Genomic DNA, 21,796 nt, shown 5'->3' with positions numbered 1-21,796 from the left:
CTAGAGCCCAGTGCAATGGCCTAGTGGCCAAATCCTCTTCTTGCACACACTGGGATGCCATATGGCACCAGTTCCTTGTCCTGGTTGCTTCCCTTTCAGCTCCCCGTTCGTGGCCTAGGAAAGCAGCAGACAATGGCCCAAAGCCTTGGGACCCTGCATCCACATGGGAGGCACATGATGGCCCAACCATCTGACCCTGCCTACCTTGTGGCAAAGTAAATCCTTTAATCTATTCAGTAAATCAGTATTTACTGACCCTTTAGATTTTCAATCAGATGATACAGTCTCAATTTGTGGAATAGAATCTAATTAAAAAGATTTTTAAAGATCAGTCAGGTTGGAATTAAAATTCCTGTCATTTATTTATTCATTCATTCATTCAATTAACAACTATTCAGAATCTGCTATAATAGGAAAACCCTGACAGGCACAACACAAAAATTGACAGTCTTCAAAACGTCACACTTTAGGAAGACACAAAATATGACTAGGCAGTGTATTCAGTGCTATCACAGCAATAAGCACAGGTACTCAGAAAGCATATTTTGCAGTACATGACGGGTCCCAGAAAACCGAACTGTCTATTTTGTAGAGTCTCCTTAAAGAAAAGCAATGGTCTTCATCGGGTAATTGGTGTCATTTACCTATCTATCATTTACATTATAGTAATTTTTCTACTCTCCAGTTTAGGAGAAACAAACCAAAATAGGTAGAAACAGTTCTGATTTTTGCAACTAACTAACAGCCATGGAAATCCTATGTTCTTTTGTTGTTCCCATCAACTACTGTCTCAGACCATCTTTTCAAAGATGTCTGAAACACACAGAGTATTAGAAGATAGAATGTTACAAACAATGTCTTCCTTTGAAGCAGATGACAGATTTGTTTCCTGCCCAGGATAATAAAGACAATGTCTCCCTTGGGAGTTTGGGCAGTTTTACCAACAATGCTATTTATAAAACCAAGAGTTTGGGAAGCATGGAGTTTCTCCACTATAAAATAAGACTGCTCTGGGCTGAACCCAAAACAGCTCTTCTGGGCTTTGCGAGGTAGCCTAGGAGCTACCGCCCTCACCTTGCACTCACCAGGATCCCATATGGGTGCCAGTTCATGTCCTGCAGGCCCTGTTTCCCATCCAGCTCCCTGCTTGTGGCCTGGGAAAGCAATCAAGCACAGCCCCAAGCCTTGGGATCCTGCAGTGACGTGGGAGACACGGAGGAAGCTCTGGGCTCCTGGCTTCACATCAGCTCAGCTCTACTTGCGGAATGACTCAATGGACAGAAGATATTCCTCTCTTTCTCTCCTGCTCTCTGTAAATCTGACTTTCCAAAAAGAATAAATAGATAAATCCTTAAAAAACAACAACAACAAAAAGGAACCAGGTCTTCCATAAGTCATGCAACAACATAAATGTTGTATGGCAAGGTCACCTGTTAAGCTACAGGAAAACAGAAAGAGGCTTTACAACTCTCGATACCTAGAACTAATTTATCTATACGGACAAATAAGAAAACCCGATTATATTTACAAATCTACCACAAAACAAGGTTCACATTAGGAGGACAAGGGAGCATCTAATTCAGCATACCTCATTTAATCAGGCAATTATAAATGTATTTTTATAAACCTGGTAAGGCGAATTGTTACAACAGACACACAAAAACTTGTACATGTAGTTTCCAGAATACTGACAGCATATCCAGCAGATTTTTAGGCAATAAAGTACCTCTTCCCTCCTTGTGGAAAGAGAACTACAAATAACAATTATTTCTTAAAAGAAGCAAAAAATAATATTCTATTCAAATTACCTAAAATGACTCAAGAGTCATGAAAAGACGTATTACTAAACTAAGTCAAACTAAGAATCCAGACAAGAAAATAACACAGACTCTAACATTCACTAAATTTCAGGTTCATAGTTTTGTTAAGAAAAATGTTAAGCCTTTAAGACTTAGGTGGGGAGTACAGACTAGTAGAAATTTATCCACTCTATGATTTTCAAAGTTCTACTCTACAGAAATGTCAGCAAGCAGGATGACAATTCAAACAGATGAAAAGATGCAGAGGAAACAAAACACTGCTGATCCAAATCACATAAAGGTATATTAGTTAGCAAGTTCCCGCTGTTTCTGGAATATGTGATTATACCTTACATCAAACAGCTGCAGATCTATTTCCAAAAACAGGTATCACCACGAGGATGAAGGAATTCCTCTACTTCTCACATCTCCTAGCAATCAAGAATACAAAAATGCAAATAGATGGAAGAATCTTGTAACCATGATACCCAGAAAACAGTAGCAGACAGGCCACTAAATTAATTTAGGAAACAAATTTAGGTAACAATTAGTATCTTCAGCAGGCCTTCTAGTGATTGTCGCTGAGAAACTGATTCATTGAATCTAGCAATGTGCAGGGTGGAGTGGAAACAGACTAACAGGAAGGAAAACTGGATCAGGACAAATCACAGATAAACACTCAGCTTTCATCCTTTCCTTGCTTCAGAAAAAAAAAAAAAAACCTGTGGGATTCCTATTTCATGCATGAATAATATTTAAGACTGTCTTCGTGTTTTCAAGGGACACTTACAATGCAGAATAAAGGCACTTCTCTAGAACATAAATCTATTCGCTTAATAATACCACTACGCTGGTAGCACACTGTTTTCAATCATTATGCCAAGCATAAACCAACAGATTCTCTGTCCAACAGAGAGTATATCAAGACTGTCTGTCACCTACATTCTAACAGCTAGCAGGCAAGCTAAAAGAACAAAGGTAACTGAAAATAGAAACAGCCTTCTGGGGGTAAAAAGTGCCTAGAGACTGATGAACTATTACCTGCACAAGAGAGGTAAAATTCTTGTTCCTATGGTAAAACACTCAAAAAAAAAAAAAAAAACCCCACAAATATTAATAACAAAAATTCATTTATTAAAACTAAAGTCATGTTTGTAATCATAATGTAAAGATTACAGTTTCTGATTTTATTTCATTTTGCTTTGGTCCTTTTTAGAGACTTACTCACTTCTACTGGAAAGGCAGATTTACAGAGAGAAAGAGAGACAGAAAGATCTTCCATCTGCTAGTTCACCACCCAAGAGGCTGCAGTGGCTAGAGTTGAGCCAATACAAAGCCAAGAGCTTCTTGCTGTCTCCCATGTTGGCACAGGGTCAAAAGGCTTCAGCCCATCCTCTACTGCCTCCCCACACCATAAGCAGGGAATTGGATGGGGAGCGGAGAAGCTGGGACACAAACCAGTGTCCATATGGGATCCCGACACTTGAAGGGGAGAGGATCAGATAATTAAGCCATCACACTAGGGCCAATTTTATTTTATTTTGATGCCATCATGCAAGTACTATCAGTAAAGGTCATAGATTTATTTAAAGCAAATGAGCCCTTGCTGCAAATATGAATTATATCATCTACCATCTTGTTGCTTATCAACACCCCACACTGGATGAAGGCATTGTAATAGCGTCCCCAAACTGAGTCCACTTGCCCAACACACAGAAAGCCCATCACTGATATTGGGGTGGTGCAAAAAAAGAGGCATTTACAGCAAAATGTAGAGCAAGAAGCTGGGCAGCTACTGCGTAATTCCCTGCTCCCACAGGAGTCAGGAATGAAAGTTCTCACATGAAAAAAATTGGAGCCAAGAAGTACATAAATCCAAGGTTCCTGATTGGTCAGTGATGCCGTACTCTTTGGGGATTTTATGAAGGTCAGGTGGGCTCCAGGCATCTGGATGTGACATGGGTGTAATTACATTTTCACCAGGACTTCCCACAGAAGAAGACCTCCAGATAATATGGGCCATTAAGGTTCTGATCCACTGGAGAAACAAATGACATCTAGAATCCAGTAACTGAAGTCTGTGAAGACAGCTGAATCATTCTCTTCAGTAAGTGAATTTATTTTAATACAAGACAGGCAAGTACCACGTGTTAAGGGAGATATACAGGAGGCTAGATTCTACTTTTACATTATAGGGGTTTGGTCTCAATAAGATGCTACAAAGGATCAAAAATCAATAAGTACTAACCAATCTCAAAAAGACTCATCATTGTACAGTCAATGCATTCACCAAGAAGCCAGAGTTACATCCTGTGCTACAGTCCTAGACAGCTAGTTCAGAGCTATGAGCTTTAAAGTTAGACCTCCCCTGCCCTACATGGTTCTTTCTGCCCACCTGTGACATTCAGCTATCATCACCTAGCATTGTAGTGTTGAATAACCACGCCCCTCACAAGCCCCCATAAACATCCATGATAAGGAGGGGTTCTCTCTCTTGGTCTCATGCTTCTGTCACTCTTGCACTCTGACTCTTGGCCTTCCCAGTAACTGCTTGCTCTCTGGTCTCCCGTGGACAGACTGCTAGGTTGGGTAGCCCTTAATCATAGCCCCTGTTTGTGTGTATTCCTCAGCTCCTATTCACTGTTTAGGCAAGTCAATGAAAACACAAATGCTAAGAAAATCTGTATTCTTAATTTGTGTACTTTTAAGAGTTCCAGGAGAGGAGAGATCTAGCAGTAATGGAATACAGACAGAGAAGCCAGAAAAGGGGAATGCTTGCAGCTCTGCAAGTGTGTCCAACTAATTCACTACATGTCTCCTAGGCTAATTTGCATTGTTGGGGAAGCTGGGATATCAGTCACCCATTTAATAGACAGGTTTTACATTAATGACCATTTTTTATTTAAACTGGATTGCTACAAGGATTGCTACATTTGCTAACTTCTAATGGGCACTGCCATCAACCTAGCTTAGTTAATAAAGACTCCATAATATATCCTATATATGTCTAGGATGATCTCTCTTGCAATACTGTAACAAAACACCTGACAACAAGTAATTTATACATCACAAATTATTTCTCACAGTTTTGAGGGCTAGGAAGTTCAAGAAAAAGACACCAGCACTTGGTAAAAGGGAACAGGACAGCAGGCCAGCAAACAACTCAGATGAAGGCTCTTCCAAAAAGTCTTCCAAAAAAGGACACAGTTTCCTAGTAACACATCTTTAACTTATTTTATAAAAACATTTGCCTATGACAGGCAGGAACTTTACACACTAACGTTGGACAGATACTAAGCCGGCTTGTTAAGACAATGGTTGCAACGCCAGCATGCATGCCTGAGTATCTGAACTTGATGACCAGCTTGAGCTCCAAACTCCAGCTTGCTGCTAATGCAGACCCCAGGAGATAACAGTGATGGGTTGGTTCTCTGCCACCAACAGGGGGACCCTGGGTAACATTTCCAGATCTCAGCCTTGGCGGCTGCAGACCTCTGAAAAGTAAAAACGTGGATAGGAACACTGCCTTTCGATTATTTTTTTCTTAAGTTTCTTTTTTTTTTTTTTTTTACTTCATTAAGACAGCTTGAGAAGGGTTCAGCACTGTGGCCTAGCGGCTAGTCCTCGCCTTGAACACGCCCAGATCCCATATGGGCACCAGTTCTAATCCTGACAGCCCCACTTCCCATCCAGCTCCCTGCTTGTGGCCTGGGAAAGCAGACTAGGACAGCCCAAAGCATGGGAGACCCAGAAGAGCTCCTGGCTCCTGGCTTCAGACTGGCACAGCACCGGCCATCATGGTCACTTGGGGAGTGAATCATCGGATGGTAGGTATTTCCCTCTGTCTCTCCTCCTCTCTACACATAATCTGACTTTGCAATAAAAATAAATAAAACTTTAAAGAAAAAAAGACAGCTTGAGAAATACTGCCTAATACATGCATTTTGGCCAGAAAAGCTACAGTGCCGCAGAACAAATTTTGCTCCTAAAATATTTAAATAAAAGCAACTAAGCACATAACATTGAAATTGCAAGTGAAAAAACTTACATTTTAACAGCCGAATTAAACACAGGAGCCAACAAAAGAAAAAGGCACCTACAATTACAACCCACTGTACGTAAACAACTCTCAACATCTGAGATCACCTCACCACTGCTCATGTCACTGATGGAGCAAGGACCTAAGCCACGGCCCTGGGCCTCCCGAGCAATCAACAGAATCAACCCATTCAGGGACTCTGCTGCATTTCAAAGGATAAGTCTAACCGCAACCTACACTGTGGCCCAGCCCATCTGGGCATTCCTTTCTGCTCAAACAGCCCATAACGAGGAAAATCCCACTAAATTGTGAAATGCTACTTCAGTTCTGCCCACTCTCCCACCCCTCAGAAAACTGGGCACTGTCATCTGTCTGAGGCAGCTGGCCACCAGCCACCTCTAAGGAATTTGTTTCTCTTTGATAAGAAATCTGATTTGCCTGTGAATTTCTATCCAGTCTTCTTCTCTGTTCTGAGTCTTTCCTGCATCTCTTTCCTAATAGTCAGAGTATCAAAACCTTACAGGATAGCAGACTGTTTCTGGTTTTGTTTTTAACAGAGCTTTTCCTTTGTTTTAACACAACTGAATACTATATAATGTCCTTGGACAAAAAAGTTATGGTAACTTCACTAAGTATTGAAGAAAACAGAAATTAAAAGATTCACCTGGACATATTATCAAATATCAAGAAACAAAGGAAAAAGCCAGCAAAGTTAATTATCAGAATCCAGGGGGTCCTTGGACTGAAGAAACAGGATATCTTCAAGGCAATCAAGATTAGCATGGAATCTTTAAAGACAAATAAAAATGTGAAATGCTGGAATGAGGAAAAAAGTTAATGCTGACTGTTAATAAGTTAGTTGTCCCAGCTGCTAATCATCAAAACAGCTCTGTCCAAAAGACAGGTCACTGGCCCCATTTTGCAAAACAGACACCAACACTCAGATAGCAGATCAGAAATAATGCCCACCCTAAGCATTCTTGTTGCCATGGTTTTGCTTATTCTTTAGTCTTTGCTTATAATGGTCTTTCTTTTTGCTATTAATTACCATATCCAATATTACCACACAGCTTCATCCAAAGTATATTCTCTACTAGGATATCAATACTATAGCTTTAAAATAAAGGTTAAATGAATACACAGAAAGTCAGAATTCTGTATTAGCATTGTTGGATTATTAACCTTGGATTAATGTTTGTTTATTGCTCGGAAAAAGTCACTAGGCACTGAGTACAGGCCTTTGCACCTACTAGAATCCATGACCACTGCTGGAAAGGAAAATAAAGCGCCAAGGAAGGGAGAGACAAAGTGAAGATACAAGATGCGCCAAAAACCCCAGGCCTCCCATGAATCAGAATCTGGATTTGTAATACTATTATAAGAGTATAATTACCAAATAAGCTTTTCAGTTAGTTACAATGTGCTATAAAACTAGCAGTGAGTCCTTATAACACACGTATCAATATAGATGATAATGTGAGTTTCTATGTAAACAGGCTCTAAAATCAATGAATAACCTTTATTACTTACTTCTTCACTTGAAAAGAGTAACAGACAGTGAGAAACAGACCTTTCAACCTCTAGTTCACTTTCCGGACGGCCTCAACAGACAGGTCTGGGCTGAGCTAAAGCCAGGAACTAGGAACTCCACGCAGGTCTATCATCTTGGTGCCAAGTACTTGGGCCATCCTCCACTGCCTTGCCCAGTGCATCAGAGTGGAAGCAGTGTAGGCAACATTTGAATTGGTACTGCAATGTGGAACAGAGCTGGCATCAAAAGCAGCAGCTTACCTGTTCTACCCACACTGGCAGACCCCATTCAAATCCTAACTAAAACTATGTTTACTGTTCAGACAGCTTTAAAAGGGCAATTGGTGAACAAAAAACTGAATCCATTAAGTCTCATTTCCAACTAATTATAAAGTGTAGAATGTAAAAAAAGTATATGCTTAGAAGTTTCCTTCTATATTTAAGAAAACAGATGCTTTTTTTAAATTTAAATATTATAATTATACACTCATGCTTACTGACACTATTTCCCTGAAGGTCAATTTTCTAAGCCTTCAATAGCCATCAAAACAAACCAAAATAAATCTCAACCCTGTGGTGGGACATGAACCACTGCTACAGCACTAAGACAGGACGGCTCCAGATGTGCCCTCCCCTGCGCCTCTCTTACTGCTCCATCACACAGGACTCCCTATTCACTGCCAAGAAAATCAGACTGACAAGATCAATGCAGTGAAGGGCAAACAGAAAAAAGGAATGTGACAGGGCCCGGTGCGGTGGCGCAAGTGGTTAAGGTCCTCGCCTTGCACGCCCAGGATCCCATCTGGGCGCCGGTTCTAATCCCGGCAGCCCCACTTCCCTTCCAGCTCCCTGCCTGTGGCCCAGGAAAGCAGTCGAGGACGGCGCAAAGCTTTGGGACCCTGCACCCGCGTGGGAGACCCGGAAGAGGCTCCTGGCTTCGGATCGGCATAGTATTGGCCATTGCAGCCACTTGGGGAGTGAATCATCAGACGGAAGATCTTCCTCTCTGTCTCTCCTCTCTGTATATCCGCCTTTCCAATAAAAAAATAATAAAAAATAAATCTTTATAAAAAAAAAAGGAATGTGACAAGGCAACCTTCTAGCTGGCACTGCTTGCTCGTGTCACTTTTCATTCACACCTAAATCTAAAGACAAATCTATTCTTACTATATTCCAAGTGTGTACACGTGAAAGGTAACCCAAAATTATTTATAGTTTGTCATGTGAAAAATAAAATAAATATTTATAAGGAAAGTGTTTAGAATATGATAAAATACCAAATCATCAAATATTGTGATGACACAGATCATATGACTACTGGATGAATTCCATGTAATCTGCAGTACAATGTTCTTCCTGGCTCCAAGCATTGACTTAGTTCCACAATCCGCCGTTTTTCAGAGATGAGAAGGGGAAAAAAATCATCAAGATAAAGGGGACAGGCTAAGAAACGAAACTAGTGCTCTTTCACATCTCCTACGGCATCTGAAAACAACTTTTCAAAAGCAGCAACAAAAGAACTGAACAAAGGAAGTAATGTCTGAAAAAAACACTTAGATGTGTAAATGACAGTGCTGTGTTCAATTTTGTGTGTGGTTTCTCTTTATCAGGAATGTTCTTAACAATAAGAAATAAAAGGAAGAAGTCTCCAGTGAGTGATACCTGCAGGATAACACCAAAAAATGAAAAGCAAGCGTAAAGGCTAAACCCGAAAGCCGACAACAGCATGAATTCAGTCAAAACCAACTAAATCCCAAATGGATTAGGGCCCTAGCTGCTCCACTCCCACTCTAGCTCACTACTACTGGTTCAAGTATTTGGGCCACTGCCACCCACACAGGTGACCCCAATGAAGCTCCTGGCTTAGGCTTAACTCAGCCACAGCAGTTGCAGCCATCTTATGAGTGAATAAGCTGATGGAAGACTTCTCCTTGTCTCTCTCTTACTCTCTCTGTAACTCAAACTTTCAAATGAGGTAATTAAAAAAAATAATAAATAAATAAATGTCTGGGTAATAGATGTTGGCAGATAACAGGTGAAGTTCAAAAGACTTCTGAGGCAACAGGAATAAAAAGTGATTACTTTTTCTATTTCTATTTAGTTGAATAAATACTAACTTAACTATTTTGCTTGTGTGTATTACAATGTACAGCAAGAAACAGATCAGCATTTGATCAGCACCTCAAAATTCTATCAACTACGTAAAATGTTTCTTGTATAGGAAAAATACACCATAATACTTCAAATTTATTACAGTAAAAAAGAAAGCATCAAGCAGATATTTTCAAGAAAGAATCTGGCATATTATGATGCAAGCACAAGCCTAAAGCAGAATTTCACATTACCATTAGATAATATCGCTCACTTTTTTTTTTTTACCAAAATTAAACAGCCAAGCCAACATACATATATATGTACTACAGTCAACTAAGCTATTTATGTTCACATTTATATGAAATCCAACAACACTGTTTGGATTATTTTAAGCCCATCAAGCTTTTCATTGGAAACTTACTTATGGTCCAGCTCTGGGTAAAGAAATGAATGTAAATTGCGATAACCATTATAGCACACCAGATAAAGCTTGCCACCTGAAATGCCAGCGTCCTAAATGGGTACCAACTGATGTCCCAGCTGCTCCATTTTCAACTCAACTCCTTTCTAATGTCCTGGGAAAAGCACTGAAGTATGACTCAAGTGCTTCAGCCCTTGCCATCCATGTAGGAGAACTAGAGGAAGCTCCTGACTTCTGCCTGGCCCAGTCCCGGCCATTCCACCATATTGGGAGTGAATCAGTAGATAAAAGACCTCTTCTTCTCCATTTCTTCACCTTCTATGTAACTTACATTAAAAATAAATAAATCTTCTAAAAAAGGTAAAAATCTATTTAAATAATCACTGCTGCTCCTTAAGGAACCAGAAAGCAGTATTCTAAGAATTACAACAAAAAAATCTTTAAGCCATAAACCGTGGGAACATCATTATCTTCCACATTATAATCATGACTCTTGCTACCTTTAAAACGCAGCATCAAAAAAATTCAATTAATAAGAGTAAAGTCGCTAACCTCTAAGAGTCTCCAAAATATGAAAAGAAATAAAATGCTGCCAGTGCCAGGCACGATAGGTAAGCTTCTGCCTCTGGCACTAGCACGCCATTCAGGGTCAGGCTCAAATCCTGGCTGCTTTATTCCAAATGAGCTCCCTGCTTACGGCTTGGGAGAGCAGCAAAGGATGACTCAAGATCTTAGGTCCCTGAACCCCTGTAGGAATCTCTGAGGAGCATACTGGCCTCAAAAACTGACTCAGCTCTGGCCATTTCAACCATTTGGGGAGTGAACCAGTGAACAAAAGGTGTCTTTCTGGGTCTCTCCTCTCGGTAACTCTGCCTTTCAAATAAAAATAAAACATATCTTTCTAAAAAGTAATAAAATAACAAAAAATGAAAAGAAATGAGAATTCTTTGGCACTTATTCTGTATTTAAATATGGAGGGAGAAGAGTGTGCTACAAAGAAAATCTGTCGAAATTTCCTTACCTCTTACTTAAGTTCCCAAAAGGCAACAAACAGCAAACTGTAACAGGACACAAGAGAAGATCCTACACCTGGAGTCAACTTACCTCTAATTCATTCTTCTCTGTAAGATCCAACCCAAACACATTGTGTCGCTTCACCTTCAAGAAATCACCATCAGGTCCATCTTCTTCCTCCTCATCTCTGTCCAGGAACTGCAGAGGAACTTCCCTCTGCTTCTGTGCCTCAGCAGTACCAGAGGCAGGTTGAATTTGAGCCTCTTTTGTTTTTCCCAATTTTTCTTCCACTTCTTCTTCATCTTCTTGTTCTTCATCACTGGTAGCATTAGACAGTCCATCCTCTGTCTGGTCTAGACTTTTCCCACCATTCTGAAGAATGGACATTTTCTCGCTGAAATACGTTCTGAATTCTTCTACTTCATCATTGGTGAGGGAAGGAACCGTTGGCTCATCTGCTTTATTGGCCTTGTCCATTACCAATTCTTTGCTGCACTGTTTCTGCATTTTCTGAAGAAATCTTACACGTGGTGCCACAGCAAGACCAAGAGATCTCAAATTTATAAAAAATAAAAATATATTTTCAATAAACTGATAGTGGGGTGGGTATTACAGGACACTTCCTCAAGGGTAGATTCATTTCTAGATCTTTTTAAATGAAAACATTCCTCTGAGATACAGAGCAATACCAAAGCAAGGCAAAATACATTTGATATCTCTCAGCAAACACTTCAGACACACAGTTAAAAAGCACTAGACCAGAAACAAGATTACAGTTCTAATTCTAGACCCACCAATTTCCAATTCTTCTGTCAGCCTCACCTTCCACATAATATGAGATAATAACACATTTCAGGCCTATTTCAGAGTTGTTGTAAAGACCCAATTAACTTCCATTTGCAGCAGCATTTTGTAAGTACTAAAAAAGACAGGCCAGGAAAGGAGAAAACAGTTCTGTGCTGAGACGATCGGAAGTATTATCCTGCCTCCACTCTTCTGAATCAAAGCAGGGCACAATTACTGCCACAAGAATGATTTTCGTATCCAGAGGCAGAGAAATAGAATATTCCCAGCCAATGGTTCACTCCTCAAATGGCTTCAATATCTGAAGCCAGGCTGGGCCAGAGTTGGAAGCCAGGAACTCAGTTTAGATTCCCACCTGTCTAACAGGAACCCAATGTTTCACTATCACTTCTTCATTGCAAATAGATAAAATTCAATGGAATGTGTTACAAAAAATGTCCCTTAAATATGGCCATGGAGCAGGAAAGTCCTTCATGCTTCCTAAATCAAGCTAGAACTTCACACTGAGCATAGAAATCAGTTAACCTTAACCATGGACCATATTCAGGAATGGTGAAACATAGATGCTGCCAAATACACAGAGAAGCAAATAAAAACTTTTTTTTATCTATGGCAGGCACACGGTTTTCCATTTATTTTTTCAATGGAAAGTCAGTGCCTTACACTGCTATCCAGCAATTTAAAGAGTTCTAAAATGTTACAACTGACAAACTGCCTGTTATGTTACACTTACAATCTAACAGAAAGAACAGAAAATAATCGCTCACCCAGATATAAATTTTGGTTAGCCTCAAATGGAAAGGTACTTAAATACCAGGAGTACAGACCAAAACAGTGAGACTTCGCCTTATAAATATGTGCTATCACAGCCTGGAGCAAGAACAATTCAAAGTATGATTAATCTCTAGGGTGCCTGCTACAATCTTCTCAATGCTTTTGTCAGAGTTAGGATTATATCAAATTATACATAATCATTTACAGGACAGGTTAAAAAGGAAAACAAAAGAAAACTACTTCAAATATTGCACCAAAACAAACTCAGTCATTCCATTTCATAAATGGCAACCTCAGTAATAAACAGGGATATCCTGCAGCAGTAACTGAGTACTTGCAGGAAACAAATGTTCATGGCCAGTGCTGGTAGCTTAGTAGGCTAAGCCTCTCCATGGTGCCAGCATCCCATAGGAATGCCATGCCAAGTCCTGGCTGCTCCACTTCTAATTCAGCTCCCAGTCCAGTTTATTGCCTGGGAAGGCAGTAGAGGGCTCAAGTCCTTGGATCCTGCAATCATGTAAAAAACCCAGGGAAGTTCCAGGTATCTGCCTTTGGATCAGTCTGGTTCTGGCAGTTGCAACCATGTGAGGAGTGAACCACTGGACAGAAATCTCTGCGTGTCTATTCTCTTTGCAGCTCTGTCTTTCAAACAAATATAAATCTTTTTAAAAAAAAAAAGGAAATAAAGAAGAAGAGGAATAAAAAAAGGAATAAAAGAAGAAGAAATCAAGATGGTACTACCATTGTGACAGCAAGTAAAGCCATTATCTGAAACACTGGCATCCCACACTGACACCACTTTCTGTACCCGCTGCTCTGTTTTCAATTCAGTTCCTCCCTCAAGGTCGGGGAAAAGTAGCTGAAGATGACTCCAGTGTCTGAACACTTGACACCTACATGGACACCCCGATAAAGCTCCCGCCATTCCTTGACCCAGAACTGGCTGCTGCAGCCATCTGCGGAGTTCATCAGCAGATTAAAGATCTTTTTGTCTCATATTCTCCTGGTTTTGGATCGGCTCAGCTCTGGCCATAGCTGCCACTTGGGGAATGAATCAGCACATGCAAGATCTTTCTATCTTTCCTTCTCTGTAAATCTGCCCTTCCAATAAAAATAAACAACTATTTAAAAATGTTTTTTCAAAGAACCTTGTTCTTGATATCTATGAGCCTGACTCTCTAAACTGACTATTTAAAAAATATATACTCACAAATAAGAGATTCCTCTGTTAAACAAGAAATAAATATGTAGATAATATTCAATATAGTTGATTTAATTTTTTCCTGTAGCTCTTTAACAAACAGGTTCTTCTAAGGTTGAAGCAAAGTGAATGAAAAATAGGATTCTCAGAGAACCAATCGTGGTGCAAATTCCTCATTAACTTTGAAAATTTAGCACTGTAACAATGTCATGAATACTCACAAGGCATATTCAGGAATAGGTAGCTTGCTTACATCAAATACTTCTTTATCTTTCATGAGATATACTGAACGTATATAGGAGACAAAACACTGTAAAATAAGAGTTTGAAAAACAGAAATGAAAAATTTAGACAAAATAAAACAAAATTAACAGGAGAATTTCCACAATAGTGAAAAAACAAACAAAAAATAACATCTGAATTGCACAAAGAAAAATAACCTACATTCTAGAACTGTAAAATAAAAAATGACTTTGAACTTTGTTTTGTGAAGCAGTTTAAAGAACACCATCTTTCACTTGCAAAAAATTACAGCTGGGCAAACAAAAACTGTGGAACACAGATCTGTGATAGTCTGAGCTCCACGCAAACTTGTTACTCTAGATGTTCATTTCCTCATCTATTAAAAAGACAAAATAATAGTGCCTTTTACTTAGAGCATTTTGAGAATAAAACGAGAAAATGCATGTAGAACATTCAGTACATTATCTGGAATGCAGTGCCAATAAATGCTGGACACTGATAATTATTATTCTGTCAAAGGGTAAGTTTTCAACAAAACAAAACTTCACTCTATCAGCTAAACACAGCTTAAAATCAAACAAAAAGTTTGGTGCTAAAGCTTTTCTTTTAATTACAATTTCAAATAATTCAACATCAGCCTGAAGTTTTTTTGTTCTGTTTAACAAAGAAAGCATTAAGGCTATCTTTACCCCAAAGTTACACAAGCCAAAAATAAATGTATCCTGGTCCTTTCTCAGTTTGCAAGAGAAACAGCTAACAAAACATATCAAAGTATCTCTCACTTTTAAGTTCATTTATAAAGTCTGTTAATTTCTGTTTTCACATTTCTATGTTTCCTACATTGCACATTTTCTTTAGCTTTACACTAATCCTTCCTACCCAACTAACTTCCAAACCATTTTCTATCTCTATAGGCATGAAAAACAATGATTGGCATCAGTTCAAGGATAATTTTTCCCTGCAACTGTCCACAAGAAATCACCCCAGTTGGTTATTATTTCTATTCTATCTAGATTATAATCAAAACCTGGAAAATCACTTCCATGACACTAGATAGCATGCTACTGCTGGCAACACAGTGAGTCATTCTGCCAAATCATGCGTGACACCTAATAAATCACATCATTTATTTCAGTATGCTATTCTGTAATTTTGTCCTGGAAGGTTCATTTGTTGTATGCACACACCAGTAAAACAACATCCTTCCAATGTTTCATGTTTCCTGATTGATAATTTAATGACCTCCTAAGGAACCAGTCACAAAATAAGAAAATGCACAAAAATCTTAAAGTATCTTCAAAAGCTTCTAAGGATTTAACTCCTAGCTTCAAGGACATTTGCTAGGCAAAACATGTACACAAATGTTGGCATGCCCAAAAATTCTAACAAATCATTAATTTGTTCAAAGATCTTTTCCATTGGATTTCAAGGGGAGTTAATAAAATCCAACCTTCACACACAATATGATTTTCTCATTCTGCCATTTACTTTTCTTGAAGTAGAACAGTTCTAAGAACCTCTAATATGGATTTGAATATCAGGTCTGCCATTTAAAAGCTATGAACACCTAGATAATTTTTAGTTTCTCAAACTATCATTTCCTTGCTTTCAAAATCTAGAACACTGTTGGAAATATTAAATTAGAAGTGATGGCATGTTTGAATACCTGACACACAGTAAGCACTCAAATTTCAGACCAGGTCATTCACGCTAAGTGTAACAATGCTAATTTAAGGAAAAAAATTTTTTTAATGTAAACCCTATTCTTCAGGTAAAACTGACTTGTTTGTTGAGACTCTGTAGTTCAAAGCCATAATACAAGGGTAAGCATTTAGCACAGCAATTATGACACTGCACAGGATGCCCACATCCCAAATCAGGAGTGCCTATAACTCAAGAGTCCCAGCTCCACTTAAAAGTCTCACTTCCTGATAATGTGCACAGTGAGAGACAGCTTAAGGAGTTGGATCTTTATGGTCTCAAAGTAGAAGAACACAACAAAATTCACCTATATTACATATTTTACACCCATGAATATCTAATTTACCAACAACTTACCCTTTGAGCTCTTTCTTTCAAATCTTGATCTTGGGCTAAAAATGATTCCAATTTTTTCTGGATATCCATAAGTTTTTCTGGATTGATTCTTTGCAACAAAAAGATAAAGCTTTGTTAAACTAACATATCACAATTTTGCAAACTGGTAATACTGCACAGTATTTTCCCATTTTCTTCTGCATTTTTTAAATGTGTAACTATTTCTCATTAGTGAACTGTGTTAGATCAAAATTAAATATGATTCTCTTACATATCATAAGCAATGTTTCCTCTAAAAATGCTCAATGAAAGGAGGACATTTAGATGAAAACCATTAGCACTGGTTACTTTTTAACATTATGAAAGTAGAAAGAAACCTCTTGGTGGTACATGGATTAACGAAATGGAACAAACAAAATCTACTGTCACTTTCATAAATGTTTATTTTTACTCAAGTAACATAAAATTAAGTTCAAATAGTAAGTAGCCAAGGAATGTATTAGCTTCCCTATTAAGCAACTAGGCAAAACCCAGCAGATGTTACTTAAGCTTACTTAACAGTTGTGACAGTAAGTAAGATGTTACTCAATAGTTGTTCCTAAAACTCTGCCCAGATGAGCACTGATAACAGTTCAAACTCTGCTCGGAATGCCCACAATACTTTTCAGAGTTCAAGTTTTGACTCCACTCCCAATTTTAGCTGCTAATGCACAACTTGGGAAGCAACAAATGATGGTTTTAGTATTAGGTCCATGCAACCTTACAGAACAGACTCAAATTGAGTTTCTAATTCCCTACTTCAGCATGGCATGTGGGCACTTGAGAAGTAGACCCATGATTGAAAAGTCTCTCTCTCTCTCCCTTTTTCTCTCTCTTCTTGCCTTTCAAATAAAAAAAAAAATCACTCTTTATTTTTTTAAGATTCAAAACAAAACAGAGTCAAGAAAAGTCTCTGCTGAAGTTGGCTGTGGGAAAGGGTAAAATTCTTGCAAGGGTTTATGCTATACACAAGGCTCCCCCTACTTCAGATTGAACCAATGTATTCCCACAACAGCAATATGGTTTAAGGTCATGAGTTTGTTTTTATCCTTTTTATTGAAAAAACTTTCAAAGTCTATGATGGTAGCAAACTTTTACTCAGCTTCAACAATAATCAATTCACAGTCCATTTTGCTCTTAAATCCTTGACCACTCCTCCTCCCTTCTCGTAACAGCCTTCTCCGTTATTTTTAGGCAAATCGAGCCAGCATGTTTCAATGGGTCAAATACAAGTCATCCTGATGGATTCTAGTGATGTTTAACCTACACATCCTCAGTGACAGGAGGGCACAATCAGCGGACAAGGACAGAAAGCCCTCAAAATAATTACATCCAAGAGGCTTAATTCTTTCACCCTTGAATGTCTCCTACACTTAATAGGTTCTCCTTTTCAACTCATATTTTATCCATTAACAGTCTTCTGGAAAAAAAAAAAAAAACTCTTTAAATACAGAAGTTAACACAAAATAAAACTTCTAATTTTCAGCACCACACATAAAGGGCTTATACATTACCATTCAATCTTAATCATAAGCAAAAACCTAAACGCACTGGCGAATGGCTCTATTATAGGCATGAGGACAAAAAACAAACCACAATCTCCAAAATGGAGGACACAGAAAGTGCATCCAAGGAGACACTGAAGCCAACTCATGAGCAGAATCCCAGCAGGGTTATCAGTGCAACCTGAACTATAATTAAGATTCCTGGAATCATTGTATATAGCCAAGCCAGAAGCAAAGAGTACACTCATAAGGGTGTCCCTGCCGTCTTGCAAGGTTTACCTTCAGGAATCTGATCAAGTTCTCACAGTAAGCAACAGTAAAGTCCTTGCAGTGGGAGGGTGAAAGGAACCTTTCTGAAACAAACCAGCACAAACTGTTCTCAGCAATTCTCTCCTAATTGCAAGCCCCGTTAGCAGAGCCAAATCTACCAGGGAATTATCAGAGTCTAACCGACCGGAGGACACCTAGCTCAAGCCCTTTATAGCAACTGTTTTTATCTGGTTCATCATAGACAGCTTTTAAGAAAAAAATTAAAAGGCGTATTAGAAGGAAACTAAAAAGGCAATGGATGGGGGCAGAGAAGTGGCTCACCAGGCTAACCCTCTCTATCTGCAAGCACCAGCATCCGTATGAGCACCATTTCATGTCCTAGCTGCTCTATTTTGCAACCAGTTCTCTGCTTGTGGCCTGGGAAAGCAAAGGAGGATGGCCTATGTCCTTGGGACCAGCACTATGTGGGAGACCTGGAAGAGGCTCCAGGATCCTGGCTTCGGATTGGGTCAGCTCCAGCCATTGTGGCCACCTGGGGAGTGAACCAGCAGATGGAAGATCCTTCTCTTTGTATGTTTGTCTCTTTTTCTGTCTCTCTCACTCTGTAAATTTGCCTTTCCAATATAAATCTTACAGGGGAAAAAAAAGCCAATGGACATACTTGGCAAAGCCACTGGAATTATCACATTAAGAATTTAAAATAGCAAAAATTTGTTAAGGGCTCTAACAAATAACATAAACAGCATTCAAGAACAGATATGCAAGGTAAGCAGATAAACAGAAACAAACCAAGGAAACAAAGGTTAGAATTATACCTGACTTCTCAGATACCATGTAAACAAGAAAAGCACAGAAGGGGTCAGTAGCATGGGGCAGTGTACGCTACGCCTCTGCCTTGGGCCCCTGCACCCCACATAGAAAACCAAGAGGCTCCTGGTTCCTGATTCACTCAGTTCCACCCATTGTGGCCCTTTGGGGAATAAAGCTTACTCTCTTTCTCTTTATCTCTCCCTCTCTAGCTGTCTTTCAAGTAAAAATAAAATCTTAAAAGAATAAAGCACCGAATGAGCAGATAAAAAAAAATACATGCTCACAGTAATAGTTGTCTAAAAAGCATTTTTAAAAAACCAACATCTACTCAATATAATTTTTTAAAAACCCCTCAGTTTTAAAAAGATTTTTTTAGTTGGAAAGGAAGATTTACAGAAAGAAGGAGAGGCAGAGGGAAAGATCTTCTGTCTGCTGGTTCATTCCCCAAGTGGCCGCAGTGGCTGGAGCTGAGCCAATACGAAGCCAGGAGCCAGGAGCTTCTACTAATTTTCCTATGTGGATGCAGGGTCCCAAGGCTTTGGGCCAGCCTCGACTGCTTTCCAATGCCACAAGCAGGGAGCTGGATGAAAAGTGGGGCAGCCACCGGGACATAAATTGGCTGATTTTGTATCATGACTTTTCATTTCAGGGGATGTACAGTAGCTGTGAAATGGAGACTAACATATCTAGATGTGAGGATGCAGTGTGGTATGCATTTCTATTTCTAGACAAAGATGGACTTACAATGAAACTGTTCACTATATCTTGACAATAGGATGCTGGACTCTGCCATTGTCCATGCCTGCAATGATGGACATATGACTGTGTATGAAGAACTATATGTTAGTAATGATATGGAGGAACTAGGTGAGGGGTGGAGATGAGATTGGGACTGGGATAAGGGAAACATCAGAAGCCTCTGGAACTGTATCATAGAATAATAATAATAATAATAATAAATAAAATGTAAAAAAAAAAAACCTCAGTAAACTAGTAAGGGGTGAATTTCATATTGATAAAAACATCTACAAAATCCCTAAAGCTAACATTATACTTAAGGGTGATATACTGAACACTTTCCTCCAAAATGGAGAACATGGCAAAGATGTCCCCTCCTCATCTCTGCTTTTCCAACATTCCAACTGAAGCACTAACTAACACATTAAGACAAGAAAACAAATTCTTTTAGAGATACAATCATTGAGAAAGAAGAAACACAGAATTCTCTGTTTATACAAGGCATAATCATCCATTTAGAAAATTCAGAGGTCAGCATTATGACACACTGGTTATACCTACCACCTGCAACACTGGCACCCCATATCCATCCCATCGCCATTTTAAGTCGGATTATTCCACTTCCAATCCAGCTCCTTGTTAACGTGCCTGAGAAAGCAGTGGAGAATGGATATGTCCTCTACTCCCTCCACTCTTTTTGTCATTCTGCCTTTCAAATAAGTGAACCAACCATGGGCAATTGTGGCCACTTGCAGAGTGAACTATCACATCAAAGATCTCTCCCTCATTCACTTTCACTCTCTCTGACTCTGCCTTTCAAATACATAAACAAATCTTATTAACAAAGATAAATAGTAAAACTACACCTGTCAGAATCTACAAATCCAGACCATGAAAACATCAAGTGCTGTCCCAAGTATGCAGAGCAACAGTAACTCCCCTTTACTGCTGGAAAAAATCCAAAATGGTACAGTCAGTTTGGAAGACACTTTCTTACAAAATCAAGTATATTCTTCCCCTATGATCCAACAATCATAAACTCTGGTATTTGCCCAAGGTAGCTGAAAAGAGGTTTACACCAAAGCCTCCCCATGATGTTTAGAGCAGCTTTCTTCTTCATGCCAAAACTTGAAAGCAATCAAGATGAATTTCAGTAAATGAAAGAGAAAACTGCATTACAACCAGACAATGGAATATTACTCAGCACAAAAAAGAAACAAGCTCTCTAATTTTCAAAACATATGGAAGAACCTTAAATGTATGCTACTGAGAGAACAAACTCAATCTCAAAAAGTTCTGATTCCAACTCCATGACATTCCAGTAAAGCAAAATCATGATGACAGGGATAGAGGGAAAGCACAAGATTCTTACAGCAGTGAAAATATTCTGACGCCATAACAGTACATACATGTCAGAGTGAACCCTCAGATCAACTATTTATCTTGGTTGACACTAACGCAATTATTAATTGATTAGGTCAGATTAACCATTCTGAAAAATTTACCACTGTAGTGGAAATTTCATAATGGGAGGATGTGGAGTTAAGAAATACATACAAAAAGTCTTGCGACTGCTTCCCAATTTCATTGTGAACCTACATCTGAGTGATCAAGAAGTACTTTTTTTTACTGATAAAACAGACAGCTGAATAGATTAGCAGGAAAACAAAACTGAGTCTAGAGAATTAAAACTGAACTTAATGATTTCATGCCCTCAACATTTCTAATCACATAAAATAAGACTCTTACTTGATTTCTTTCACAGGAACTTTTCTCTGCAGAAGCTGCTGCACCATCCCTTTTTCTTCTGATGGGAGCAAAATCAATAAAGCTTCTCCACCCTCTTTGTACCTAAACAAAGAAAAACAAATCTCTAATATGCTTACAGTACAATGAACAGAGAACACAGAAGCAAAGTCATCTGCTTAGTAAATATTAAAAACAACAGTTTTTCTTCTTTTGTGTGTCACAGAATGCTATGGTTCTCAACGCCTTCCACGAAGATTCCATTGCTAATGATTCCTACAGTTTTATGCCTTGTCACCAAAGAACTAAACTGTAAGAAACCACTTACAGAGAATTTCTTAAATAGCTCCTTAGATATAAAGCAAGGAGAGTTTCTTACTCAACCCAGTAGTGGATGAATTTCATAAAATCAAGTGTTTAGCAAACACTGAAATCTATTCATGAAATCTGCTCATCTTCCTAGGGATTTTCCTTATACCTTGGGAATGAAATTGTTCAGAGGTGTCAGAAGAAATGAATTTCTACTTAGCAAAAATATTTGCCTCCAACCCACATAACATCTCTTCTCTCAGCTAGAACAATCTTCTTTCATGCTGCATCTTCAGCTATTTTACTGACACGGGCCGTAAGGCAGCCTGCAGTTATTGAGGCTTCTTGCGCTACTTGCACACAGATTTTTCTGATACCGTAGTGACAGTTATTACATGCAAGCAAGAAAACAAAAAGCATAAA

General features: G+C 38.9%; 1 protein-coding gene across 1 annotated transcript in view; it reads right to left on the bottom strand.

The window, feature by feature from the left end:
- Positions 1 to 21,796, bottom strand: part of DDX10 (DEAD-box helicase 10) — a 192,767-nt gene that overhangs the window by 131,945 nt on the left and 39,026 nt on the right. Inside the window, exons 10-13 of the mRNA XM_040976900.1 lie at positions 21,068 to 21,169; positions 15,978 to 16,065; positions 13,898 to 13,986; positions 10,988 to 11,450 (exon numbers count right to left, since the gene is read on the bottom strand). Of these exons, the coding sequence (XP_040832834.1) occupies positions 10,988 to 11,450; positions 13,898 to 13,986; positions 15,978 to 16,065; positions 21,068 to 21,169 (742 nt within the window). The remainder of the gene's footprint in view (positions 1 to 10,987; positions 11,451 to 13,897; positions 13,987 to 15,977; positions 16,066 to 21,067; positions 21,170 to 21,796) is intronic.

The sequence above is a fragment of the Ochotona curzoniae genome, unplaced genomic scaffold (genome assembly GCF_017591425.1).
Source record: "Ochotona curzoniae isolate NIBS_2020 unplaced genomic scaffold, NIBS_Ocur_1.0 contig_2723, whole genome shotgun sequence".
NCBI classification, from domain to species: domain Eukaryota; kingdom Metazoa; phylum Chordata; class Mammalia; order Lagomorpha; family Ochotonidae; genus Ochotona; species Ochotona curzoniae.
Note: the sequence above shows the minus strand (reverse complement) of the source record. Positions and strands in the feature narration are given on the sequence as shown.